Source organism: Chelonoidis abingdonii, chromosome 24 (genome assembly GCF_003597395.2).
Source record: "Chelonoidis abingdonii isolate Lonesome George chromosome 24, CheloAbing_2.0, whole genome shotgun sequence".
Taxonomy (NCBI): domain Eukaryota; kingdom Metazoa; phylum Chordata; order Testudines; family Testudinidae; genus Chelonoidis; species Chelonoidis abingdonii.
In genome coordinates this window covers 18,779,899-18,793,459 of record NC_133792.1, presented here as the reverse complement: position 1 = coordinate 18,793,459, position 13,561 = coordinate 18,779,899, and the positions used below count along the sequence as shown (strand labels likewise).

Genomic DNA, 13,561 nt, shown 5'->3' with positions numbered 1-13,561 from the left:
ATAAAACTACACCTTTAGAAAAACTTATCTCATAGACTGATAGACTTTAAGGTCAGAAGGGACCATTATGATCATCTAGTCTGACCTCCTGCACGACGCAGGCCAGGAAAGGGTAAAAAACTGGGCAGGTTTAGTCTTGAGAAAAGAAGACTGAGGGAAGGACCTGATAACAGTCTTCAAACGTGTTAAGGGCTGTTCTAATGAGGATGGTGATCAATTGCTCTCTGTGTCCACAGAAGGTAGGACAAAGAAGTCATGGTTTGCATCCACAAAACTCAGTAATAGGCTTCCAAGGCGGGGTTCTGAACACTCCATCATTGGAGGTTTTTAAGAACAGGTTGGAGGAACATCTGTCAGGGATAATTTAGGTTTACTAGGTTCCACCTCAGTGCAGGAGGCTCAGCTTGGTGTCTTCTCCAGGTCCCTTGCAGCCCAACATTTCTACGATCTTTGAGAAGCCTGAAGACTCCCAAGCAATGTTAGGAGCATCTTGCTTCTAGAAGAAATAGCAACTCAAAAAAACAGAAGAACTGCACAATGGGCATTTTTTAGTTTAGTTTTTCTATTTCTTGCTCCGATGAGGTTCCAGACATGTCCACAGGAAAACCACAACATCACTTTAACTGCACATTCAGTGCTCAGCTCTGTTTCAAGGACCTGAAACTGACGAACAATAACCAAGTGCCTGATTACAGCATGCTGCCAACCTCCATTTTTTCCATATATCATCTTTGTATTTTAACGAGTTTTTCCATCCATCCATCCCTTTTTTTTTTTTTGTCGTCCTCGCCTGCCACTTTCGCTCACTCTTCCCACATTTGTCTCTTTTTCTTTTTTCATACAAAGGTCTCTATTGACAGTTAAAAAAAAAAAAGCCAGCTTGCAGACTCAGCACATAGCTGAGTGAATTTGACTCCAGTAAGAATCAAGGCTTTGATATAGAGTGATGCAATTGGAGAACGCAGTCCCCAAGAAGCTCTCTGCAGCAAGCTGAGGTTGCAAGATGAGGGAGAGGGTTAACGTTCTGCATGGAAAAATGCAACTACCAAATAACTGAAGCTGAACCTGAGCAGAACCCAGGTGATGCGGGTGAGCAGAGGAAAGGACTTTGAAGCATTTGCAGCTATGATGCAGCAGTCTCCTTTGGCTGAAGGCACATACCCAACATAGTCCATAGGTTAAGAGGATTCCTACACTCCTTGCTGATGCTAAGCTCTCACATAGCAGCACACCACCTTCTACCACCTCCAGTTGCCTAGGACACTCCATCCCCACCTGGTGGACAATGATCTGGGCTCTATTATTCACACTTTTATCACCTCTTGTCTGGACAAGAGGAATGCGATAGACCTGAGCATGAACTTTTCAGCTCTTAGGAAATTCCAGCTAGTACACAACACTGCAGTGCATCTCCTCAGCAGCATGGCAGATGGCACACACATCACTCCCATCCTCTGCTCTCTGTGCGGCTCCCTGCAGAATACCGAGGCAAGTCTGAGGGCTCATCCTTATCTTCAAGGTGCTCAGTGACCTGGGCCCAGCATCTCTAAAAGGGTCTAAAGCTCAGAGATGAGGACTAAGTATTGAGAGTTGACAACTCCGCTCCTCTGGCACAATGGAGCTTCCAACCATCAGGATAAAGCCCATCTGTGCAGGAGATGGACCTTTCTCAAGGGCCAGTCCCAAACTATGGAACAAATTCCCACCACCATCCCAATCTCACCACCTTCTGCTCCCAGTGCCAGCTACACTTCTCTGACCAGTCTCCTCTCATGTAAAGCACAGAACAGCATGGATATTTAAAAATAACAAATCCACCCAAAACAAAACCCTACCCAATCACAACTTTCCACTGCAGACACAATTCTCCCCCTGCGGGGAAGGTGAGAGAGAGAACAAACCACTTGTGGCAGACATTAGTCACATAGCTTAATGCCCCACTGGAAGGTGCTCAGATACCAGTGATCAGAGTGGGATAAGAAATGCATTTGTTTATTCATTGTAGTTCTGGGCATTTTTCTCTCTCTCCTAAAAGCACCATGCTGAATCCTACCCAGGACTTCTAAGTCACTATAACAGCTAAGGGATCAATCCTGCAACGCCTGGAAACACTGGGCACTCACAGCTCCAAGTCAAGTAAATGAGAACTGAGGACACTTGGTACTTCCAGAAGTTGCTCAGTATCTTGTAACATTGGGTCCTTAAAGCACCCAGGGTCTGATCCAAAGCCTCCTAAAGTTAACGTGAGGTTCTCTGTTAGACTCCAGTGGGCTCTGCATCAGGCCTCAAATGCAATCCTGTTTAAAGGCCCAGTCTTGCAAGCTGTTACTCATCTACCTGACCTTGCCATCTATGGCTGCATTGCTATTGACGCTAGCATCTGCTGGATCAGATTCTTAGTCCTTGTTTTACCCCCAAAGAAATCTAGAGTGTAATGCCACACCTCTGGGTGGGTCATCCACAGCGGACATCGAACTTGGGACTTCTGGATCTGAATACAAGAGCCTCTATTGCCTGAGCTACAAAACCCAGCTCTCCTCCCCAAGGCTGTAGCAGGATCATCCACCCCAGATAGTAAGAGAGCCACTCCAAGCTGGCGTGGGCTTCATGAGCAGAAGATTGCAGGGCTGGGCCTTCAGTTTGCATTAGCTTTGTTCCTCGTGTTCATGCTAGGACCCCTGTGAGGCATAGAGAATGAGGCGCCTGCATACGTTACAGCAGGAATACTCAGCGCTCGGAATACCCCTCTCACCTGAAGCCCACTGAGAAACTACAGAAATTCTTGGAGTGCAATAAGCCTCTTTCTCCAGCTCTGTCCCCGCACGCTGAATTGCCAGCGATAGCCTCCTTCTACCAGGTGTGATGTAGGGAGGCTAACAGGAGCATGCTGGGAGGAAGAGCTGATAAAGATAAAACAGTCCAGATCTTCCAAAGCCCTTTTCTAGGTCAGAAAACACTCCAGAGTGCACATGTCCATTTCGCATATACCTCCATGCCTGGATACGGAGCCCTACGGATCCTCAGCAGGATTTTTTAACAGCTAAAAGTTTCTCCATCTGTGCCACAAGACCTTCCGCTGGACTTCGGGTGGAATTCACCCCCATGCAGGGAGGCAGCAGGGGCCTATGTATCAACAAAGTCCCCTGCCCCAAATGAGAGTTTCAGTGGTATGTGGGCCTTGTGAAGGCTCTCTGCACAGGACTGAATGTCACCCCTACTGACTCCACGTGCTTAGTAAAGATCCCAACCAAGACTTGAAGATCTTCCAACAAGCTCATGAATTAAGACCTTTTAAAGAGCCTGTCTGTGCTGAAAGCTTTCCAAACCACCCCCTCTCCCACCCACACCACACTCACACACACACACACACACCACCAGGACAAAAGACGGTTCAGTGCCTTCCAATCTGCTATTCTTGCCAGTTTTCCAGCTACAGCCTGGATGGGTTACATTGGAGAGAAACTGCTAGCTAAAAAAAATAAAAATAATAAAAAGCAGTAGTAATTCAAGCAGCTCAAAGGGCAACAGCGGCTCTGACCCTGGGACTCAGTAAAATAGTAAGGAATTTGAAAGCACTGTCATTTATGTTCAATGAGCACAGCTTTGAATGAAACAAAGGGAAAAAGAGATCTCTCTTTATTATATGGGGACTCCCTCAACAGCAGGTCAGCTGATCACAATGAGCCAATGAGGAAATCCTCCTTCAGAGGACCCCAGACACAGCTGGATTCTTTCTGCATGACTCACAGGATGAGTCACTGTCCTTGACTAGCAATGATCATTTCCCTTTTATAAAAAGAGCCATGGGGTGTACATGTGGGATGCGATACCACAGGGGGAATCCCCTCTAGAATTCTGTCCTGGATTTTGGAACAGCCACAGGATAGACGCCTCCTCACCCCAAGAGACTCAGTCCCAGGTTTTGCATCAAGTGCAGGCCAAGACGGAGCTTTGAGAGTTTCATCCGTGTCCTGTGCTTACTCATGCAATGCAGTCATTATTGGTAACACTCAGATTGCATAGCTCAGTACTGAGTCCCAGGGCTCTGAATAAAGGCGCTCCTGGTAACACAAGATAGAACAGGGGAGTCCTGGCATCCCAAAAGCTAGAAGAAAACCGTCTTTTTGTAAACGTATACGCTGGGACAAACTTGTGGGTGTGCATGTGCACGTATCTAGTGCATGCACATCAGACACACACCAGGGTTTTCCCCCTTTTCAGGGCTTGTCTACACTTCAAAGACAATTCAGATTAAGGTAGCGTGTGAATTTAAATCACAATAGCTATTCTGGGATAACGCCATCTGTGGACACTTGTGTTTCAAAAGAAGAGTCTCTTTTCTGATTTAGCTTCATCCACTTGGAGTACCTAGTCCGGAATAACGCCATATGTAGACAAGCCTTTATTCTCCCTTTGACATCCACAACAACTGGGAAAACAAACACAACTTTTTGTTGGTTGAGGCTGTGGTATTCACTCAACGGTTAGGATACCAAATCTAACCTTCGACGCTGCATGCTTGCAACCCACAGACACCACACACAGAACTAGAGAGCTGATCACTCTGGATATTTTGCAAAGGAAAATACATCATGGACTCTTTCCTCCTTTAAGAGCCTCCTGAAAACAGATTTATTAAGACAGGCTGACAATCCCTACCCCAAGTTTCCTCCTATATGCGCGCGCGCACACACACACACACACACACACACACACACAGAGCGCTAAATCATGGAATTAAAGAGATGCTGCCTAACTTCAGCAGTCATTCACCCCACTTGCATCATTCCTCTTCAGTGGGTTTTTTCACCCCTAGATACCTATTTGCACAATGTTTAGCTAGACTATAAGCGCTGGAGTGGAAATCTCGTTCTCCATTCTGATTTCACTTGCACTGGAACAAACTGGCAGTAACTCCCTTGACGTTAATGGAGCTACGGCAATGGAAAACCAGTGCAAGCAAGATCTGAATCAGGCCCCTAGTCTTCATATTCATCTAAAGTGCTTAGCACATTATTGGCTCATTACAAATAATGATTAATATCTGAAAGAATTAAACATGCCCCCACATCATCCCAAATTAACATTATGCTTAAACGCCTTAATTTCATTTTTAGTTAAGAGATCTAGTTTATTCCTCCAAGGCAATTCTCAAAACTCTCCCCGTGCCTTCCCTTACCTTTGTCCCCATTTTCCTGTTTTACATTGTAAAAACTGTTCAGGGCAAGGAACGTGTCTTGTGAATTTATGGGGCCGCATTAATGATTACTACTAACAACCATCCTGTGGGCAAACAAGGCTGTTCAAGTACAAAGCCATCATGTCTGCAACTTGCACCCAAAAATGGAACAAGGATCTCATGTCCCTGGAAGGATGTTTCTCTTGTCTGAAAGACCCTTAGGACACTTGTGGCTTTTCTCCTTCCTCTGCCTGGGGGCTCAACACCCAGGGCAGAGGTTGTTTCAGCAGCTGTGTGGTTGGAAAGCTGCCCATCAAAGCTCACTGCCCTCGCAATTAAGACCAGTGTTAATCACTGAAGTCAGTGGAGTCACACTATGGTGCATGATGAGAGGAGAGAACTTAGATGTTGGCGGTCGCTGGCCTCTGCCACTTGATGGGTCTCACCCTGGCAATGGACCCCAACCTAGACCACAAAATATTGTCAATAGAGCTGGCTTTTCAGATTGTTGAGATTTTTTTTTCACCCCAAAAGATGGTTGCCAGTTTTTTCAACCTGCAGCAATAGCAAGAATGATAATAGAATCTGCATCACACACCTTCCATTTTTGGATCACAAAGCACTTCACAAACATCTATTAAGTGTAAGTTTTTAATGGTGAGGGTAATAACCAACTGGCACCATTTTGCCGAGGGGTGTGGTGGATTCTCCATCACTGGCAATTTTTAAATCAAGATTCAACACGTTTCCAAAAGATCTGCTCTAGGAAATATTTGGGAGAAGGTCTCTGGCAGGTTATACAGGAGGTCAGACTAGATGATCACAATGGTCCCTTCTGGCCTGGGGATCTCTAGATTACTGATGTCCCACATTCCCTCCCACGTGGCTTGCAAGGAAGGTAGAAAAACAAACAGCATTACCCCAGACCTTTTGCAAAAGGATAAAATGGAGCACTCAGGGACTACGACTGGGATTTTGAAATTCAATGGGAGACAGGTATCTAAACCTCTTAGGGCACTTTGGAAATCCCAGCTGGGATGACGTGGCCATATAGCAAATCAATGGCAGACTCAGAAATGACTCCCAGTCAGATGCCCTGTATTCCCACTCTACCATTCCATCTCTACAGGACACTGTTCTGCCCACTCTCCAATCATGAGCCACATAGGGCACTTGCTGGCACTGTTCTTAAATTATTCCTGCATTTGATACTTGTCTAAAGTAGAGTAACCAGATGTCCTGTTTTTAAAGGGACAGTCCCATTTTTGGGGGACTTTTTCTTATATAGGTGCCTACCTCCACCCCTTGTCCTGTTTTTTCACAGTTGCTATCAGGTCACCCTAGTCTACAGAATACATGCAAACACATACAATGAATTAAATAACTACAGGGTCCCAGAGTAGTCAATAATGTACTAAGGAAGAACAATTCCCTCCCTTGCAGGAATCACTGGGTGAAATTCTAGGTCCTGTGTGATGCAGGAGGTCCGAGTAGTTATCCCAGCTGGTCTTAAAAATCTATGGCTGAGATTTTCATAGCCAAAAAGAGATTTAGACACACGGTTCCCCCTTGAAATGAACAGGTACAATGCATTCATATTTCTTAAGTGGCTTCGGAAAAGTCTCTGCCTAACAATCCATGCACAATCATCATACTGACAGTACAGACAGACAGGTTCATGCTGTCTAAAGATAAATCTGTTAGAAGTGCCAGCAGGTGTCCCATCCAACAGGAAGGAATGCGTATCATAGGGGAAAAGTGATCTTTTTATTTATTTATTCACTGTTATTACTCAGAGTACCTGAAATCTTAAAAACAGACTCAACACTTACAAGTATTTACTCATATATTATTCTTTATGGACCAGAACACACTGAAATCAATAAGAATCTATCCATTGACTTTAACGGAAGCTGGATCAGGCTCTCTGAGAACAGATGTTCCTATCACTAACATTAAACTTCTGCTCCAGGAAGTATACTTAAACTCTGGACAAAGATTAAAGCGAGGTGACAGGGCAGGGAGAGGGAGGAGAGGCAGACACAGGAAATAAATTGCCAAATCTCCTATTTTTAAAAACAGACCAAAGAGCCATTTCCTGGAAAGTCTGCTCTTATAGATTTATTTCTCAAGTCCAGACAGAAACCTTGGATTATCTAAGCCATGTGTCTATAAATGGGTACTTTCACTAATGCAGAGGTATATGCCACATATGTGTATTTTGCTTATTCACATCTGTTTTTATGCCAGTGCCTCCCTCTGAAAAAAAAATTCAAAGAGGCTATGAGGATATATGTACTGTTTCTTTGAATCTATAGCCAGAAGACATGCAGGGTGAGGAAGAGGAGAAAGGGATAGCTTAGTGATAATGCTGATTTCTTTACCTTAATAAAGCTCCTTATGCAGTGTTGGAGGAAAGCATTTAGTTCTGTGATTCCTTACTATTTTCACATGACAAAGGGCTAACTCCACTTCCGTTTATTTACAGGACTTCAGACTTTACCAGACATGCCAAAATTCCCTTTCTTAACATATACTTCAAGATCCACAGGGAAAAAGATGAATCCAGACACAGTAACTACAGAGTGTGCCAGGTACAGTACAGATGTTTATATGCACCACACGGAGAGAAAAATACCACCCACAACACATCCTATGAAGTTTTAAGCAGTGGGTTATACCTGGTTGATAAGGCAAGTTTGATTCTGACCAGCCCCAGGATAGAAACATATTTTATGCCATGTTCAGGACTTTCCAACAAGCCACATGATTCCTCTACAAAAAGCACTTTTTTGTGGTGGCTGAAAGAACCTCCTTTATCCTCAGAGCTGTTAATCCTCCTACCAGTGCCACAAACTGGGAATCTGAGCTCACCTCCATGGCTTCCTTTCTCAGTGCACACACCCACTCTTCTCCTTTCATCTCTCACATCTGGATCCCTGGCACATAGTACAAGGGTATGAAAAGTAAGAAAATGGGAACCACATGTTCAGCTCGTGCCAAGACTTTTAACTGACAGATGTCTGCGGCAAACAGACTATCACTACGCTGCGACCTGTCAGAGTAACCAGGAGGCACCACGCCAATCTAATGATTAGCTTCAATTGCTTTGTGTGTTAAAAAGAAAACCCCTAAGGGAGAGGTTTTGTCCCTTTAAACAAGACTGTTTGGGCCCTTTTCCCATAGTAAGGATCAGGGCCGGTGCAAGGATGTTTCATGCCCTAGGCGAAACTTCCACCTTGCGCCCTCCCCACCCTACACCTCCGCCCTGTAGTGCCCCCCTCCACGGCAGCTCCCTCCCTCTGCCCTGAGGCGCCCCTTGCTGCAGCTTCTCACCCACCACCCTCCGCCTTGAGGCACCCCCCCACCCGTGCTCACCCCTGCTCTGCCTCCACCCCGAGCACGCCATCGCTGCTTCACTTCTCCCACCTCCCAGGCTTGCGGCGCCTAAGCTGATTGGCACCGCAAGCCTGGGAGGCAGGAGAAGTGAAGCAGCCATGGCGTGCTCGGGGAGAAGGCGGGGCAGGGGTGAGCTGGAGTTCCCCTGCGTGCCGCCCCCTTCTTACTTGCTGCAGGCGGCCCTCCCCGCGCTCCCCTGCCCCAGCTCCCTTCGCCTAAATGCCAGTGGCAACCGGGGCAGCCGAAGATCTGGCAGCCGTGGTCGCTGCCGAAGAAAATGGCGACCCCCAAATCCTAGCGCCTAGGCGACCGCCTAGGTCACCTAAAAGGTTGCACCGGCCCTGGTAAGGATTCATACTCTCTGTGCAGTTCCCTTCTGTTGGTCCTAACAGAGCCATGATTTCTGCATGCCCTAGGTGTAAGGGCAAAATACTTTTGTTTATAGGATTAACCTTATTATTAAAGGGCTTTTCATCCAGTAGGAATCCGTGTTGCAGATCTAGGATAATTATACCCAAAATGACTCATCAGCCTTCAAACCACAAGGAGGAGACATCAGCTCGAAAGCGTAAAGGGTCCAGTACTGACGGCTAAAAGGCCCCGATTAACAGGCTGGCTTGCAGCACGACACCGACAATTCCTAAGTGCATTAAGTAGAGAAGGAGCCATGCCCCTTTGCACGCTGGTTTTCAGGGCATTCTCCACCATGTCGAATGTTTATCCCTGGTCATTTAGGGCCAAGGCTAAAAACAATGGTGCTAGGGCCTAATAACGCAGAATACGGAGTGTGCGCAATTTCCATCGATTTTGTTGGCCGCTGAGGCCACTCAGTAGCTGGCAGAATTGGCCCCTTGGTTATGGCATTGACACTGTATTTCACCCCACATGCCATTCTAAGTGACAATGGGGAAGAGACCATGATAGGGAAGGGGGAGTGGTTTGAGAAGCGTCTGCATCCTGCCTTTGGAATATACATGGTTTCACTGAATAAGGGATGCTAAGTCAGCTGACTCCAATGCGTCCCCGTCAACTTTGGAATGGGGCATGTACTACTGTAGCTTATTAAAAAAAAACAAATTATCCATAAAGTTCTGTTTCAAGGTGGTATAATTCTCCCCCTTCTCAAGAAGCACGTCACAAACAATAGACCACAATGCACGTTTTCCATTGGACATCAGAACTGTCGCCTGACATCCATTCCAGACTAACAGGGTCATATTTCTCCCGGTATAGCCACTCCTACCCTTTTTAACTGGAAAAAGTATTAAACTGTCCTAAATGGTCAGACACCAAGAATATTATTTCCTTAGCTCATTCTAGACTACTGTAAACAGCCCAGGGGAGAAGCAACAGATGGTAACAAAATACTTAATAATTTCCAGCATTTTTAATTTTTTTCCAAAGACCATGCTGTGCATTCTTATTACATTTTTCTCCACCACTAAAGGAAATGGCTGTTTCCAAAAATATTCACCCAGAAACCTGATTCACTTTTATGAGGATCTGTAAAAATAAAGAGAGACTCCAACTTTATCTGTCAGTTAAATTCAGTGTGACACCACTTGTAAAAAAAAACAGAACAGGAGTCACTGTGGCTTGGAAAGGAATCACTGAGACAGCCTAGCTCGTGTCACATATGGCATAGCCTCTAGAATAAATCAACGTCTGCAAATAATTTTCTTTTCCCCCTTGAATAGCAGAGGTGTATTTGCTCCTGAGCAGGACAAAGGAGAAGTGAGTTTTCATTTCATTTCATTGCATTTTATTTCCATTTTATTTTAGTCCTTTTAAGAAACTGGGATTAAATAAAAGGGGAAAGAGAACTTAACTGCGGTTGGGGAGAAGTTAACCAGATAAAAGAACGTTAGACATTGCCTTTAAATAACCAAATCTGGCTCCTCCCACATCTGAATAATCCAATATCATACCAGGAAGCTCACTGGGAACATTCAAGACCTTTTACTTCAAAGAGAGATGCTACTCAGAACAGAAAGATTTCTATACACTGACAGTTATAGATGCATGGAACCTCCTAGTCCATAATGAGTGTTAGATGGACATAACTCCATGCTCCTGATCCAAATCTCCCTGAAGACAACGGGTAGTCTCCCTAAAAGCACTCCAAAGAACATAGACTGACAGTATGTCTAAACTGCTATGACAGCATTAAAATACATCCCTGGCTAATTGGTCTGCAACAGGACTGCGAAAACTTTGTATTCTTTCCATTTAAATGTCTGAAATTGACAAGGACTTAGCAGTCTACAAATGACAAAAGAAGGTAGTACAATGGCCACTGATGTACCCTGAGGAGCTGACTGCTTTGAAAGAGGATGGTCCCAGAAAATATTCTTTCCTCTATCCAAATATGAAGATGGACATCAGATCCAGTCCCTATCCAGCCAAAGACAATTGCTCCAGGTCATAATCCAATAGATTTGCAACGCAATAGACCATCTGGGAGTTGCTCTGAGGTTATATTAGAACTTCAGTGATGGACTAAATATTTTCTATCTCACCTAAGAACTTTTTCTTGCAATTTTTGACAAGTCCCTTCCCTCTCTTTTTTATAAATAGGTCCTCTTGGGTTAGAATGAAGAACCTTGAAATGACAATAATTGATCATTATTCTGTTATGGTCTGAATCCCCCATGGCTTGTCTTGGTAACACATAATGTGCCAAACAGTGGTTGGGCTTCCAGATGAACTTATGCAAACTTCAGAATTAAGGCTGAAGCTATGACAGGCTGTATTAAATGCGTCTGCTAGGCAGTAACATTGGAATCTCAGTTTGACATTAGCTGCCACCCATTCAGTTGGCCCTAACAGTCCTGCAAAACTCCATCATGGTTCCTATCTCGCTTTTTAAAACCATCAAAGTGGCTTTGCCCCTAAAACCTCCTTTTACTCTTCCTCCTGCAGTACTATAAAAGGAAATCCGAAATAAATATTGCTCTTCAGTATGCGCAGACCACAAACCTCTGCAGGTACCCTTTAGAGCCTCAGTAGAGTTAAACTATTATAAGTTCAAAGAACTTCCAAGGTAGAGTCATCAGTATTCGATCCAGCCTATGCATTCCAGAGTTAATAACTGTGAAAGCCAGTATTAGAATTAACCAAAAAAAAACTTCTCAAAAAGTAAGTAACAAAATCAAGTACTCAGTCCCCCTTTTCTAGAATGCAAAGAAAGTGACTCGTGGAGCTGTTGGGTTTTGTCCCAAGTGTTGCATTTTGTAGTTTCTCCTTTAACAAACCCAGCCACGGTGATTTGGAGGGGAGGGGGGGGAGAATGCAAAACTGAGTTAACAAAAGTACAGGCGGCATACAACAGAGGGCGTCCGCTTTCTAAGTTTGTAAAAGCAAAGTTTGCAAAAGCTTTTTGCACTGAGATCGCTTGCTTTGATCCGGGAGAGAAGAGAACCGATCATTTCTTGACAAAAGTTTGCTCTCTTCCAGCAGAAACTATGCAAAGAACAGACGTTTACAATTAATTCAAAATATCTGCATAGTGAAAACAACAAAAGTCACTCAAAATTCATTTAGATTCCTTTTCTTTTTTAAGTGTGCCTGGCAACTGGCAGATCCGTTTTAAGGGGGAAAAGGATTGTGTTTTAACTCTTCGCCCCTTTATGGGCCCCCTGACAAATGGCATTCACAGGACTTAGGCAGCTAAAACTTTTTTTTTTTTTTTTTTTGGAATGCATTGGGTAAGAAAAGACAACTGTTTTGCAAAGCACAATAGAAAGCAAGTTTTTCTTTCTTGTTACAAGTTTTCTGAAGCCTTCAGCCAGTTCACCCATATATTTGCTCCAGACACAGATGACATGAACATTAGTCAACAGCAATCATGTTTTAACACGGCTAAGTTAAACAAGGGAGAGAGAAAGCTATTTCTGTCGCCTGCAGGCAAACTATTTATTAAGGACACAAAGAACGCAGATAAACAAAAGTGCCTTACCTGCTCTGCTTTGAGAAATTGCACAGAGGAGAAATATTGCTATAGTTTTGGTCCTTATCCAACTTCTTCTTTTCCACCTTGTGTGCGTATCCATGGTCCACAATAAAAGGGGGATCAGCTTGGGGGGGAGATTGAGCAAACGCTCACACAACCTTAGGTCTGGGGTAGAAAAATCAAAGTAAAAGGCTCAGATCCCCCACCCCCCAGAAGCAACAACTTTTATAAAGCCATGAGCTGGACGTGTGTGTCTGATTGGTATTAACTAGGATGAGGGTCTGAACTTTCTCTGTTACTGTATTTTCGTTTTGGCGTCTCTTGCTTCCTTGGTATAGCAGGTCCTTCGCTTCCCTCCCGTCTCTCCTCCTCCTCTTGGTCTGATTCTTCTCGGGCTTCCCCTCCCAAGTGATGTCCCCCTTCCCCTGACTAATCGAGGAGTGGAAACTTTTTTTTCTTCCCTTCTTCTTTTAAAGCAGATGCGAGAGATTGTCAATCGAGATCCAATGCAGCAAATCAGAGTTTAGGAGGCTGCAGAGCTCTGCCCCCTTCAACCGGAGTCCAGGGGAAACGGGGGGTGGGAAGAGGGAAAGAAGAGAGAGAGAGAAATTGAATGTGTGGCATGGGGAGATTTTTCTTCCTCCCTTCCTTTAGCAGCCTCGATTTCTTTCCCCGTCTATCTCCAACCAGATCCGAGAGCTGCACAGGAGGCAGGTCCCAGCGGCAAGTTTGAATATGCAGCCAGAGACAGGAAACCGAGCTGTTGCAAACAAGTTGCTGCTGTACTGGGCTCTTTTGCTAATTTAGTCGTTTGAATTCAAGGAGTTTACGGTCCGAATCTAGCAGTGCGTTGGAGATGTTGCAGGGTTGCTTTGTTTGTTTTCCATCCGCAGCACCAGGAGTCCAGAGGACCTACAAGAAGCCTAAACATTTTTTAATTCTGGGTTCAGTGTTTCTTGATTCTTTGTGCTTCTTAGGACAAGAGGTAAATAGCGTCCGAGCAGAAAGAAACAAAATTGCAATGGCAGAAT

General features: G+C 44.7%; 1 protein-coding gene across 2 annotated transcripts in view; it reads right to left on the bottom strand.

The window, feature by feature from the left end:
• COL5A1 (collagen type V alpha 1 chain) overlaps nt 1–13,120 on the bottom strand; it is a 260,301-nt gene extending 247,181 nt beyond the window's left edge. For both annotated transcript variants that reach the window (XM_075060418.1, XM_032767553.2), the window contains exon 1: nt 12,537–13,120. In XM_075060418.1, the coding sequence (XP_074916519.1) occupies nt 12,537–12,630 (94 nt within the window). In that variant the 5' untranslated portion in view covers nt 12,631–13,120. The remainder of the gene's footprint in view (nt 1–12,536) is intronic.
• Between the last annotated feature and the right edge of the window lie 441 nt (nt 13,121–13,561).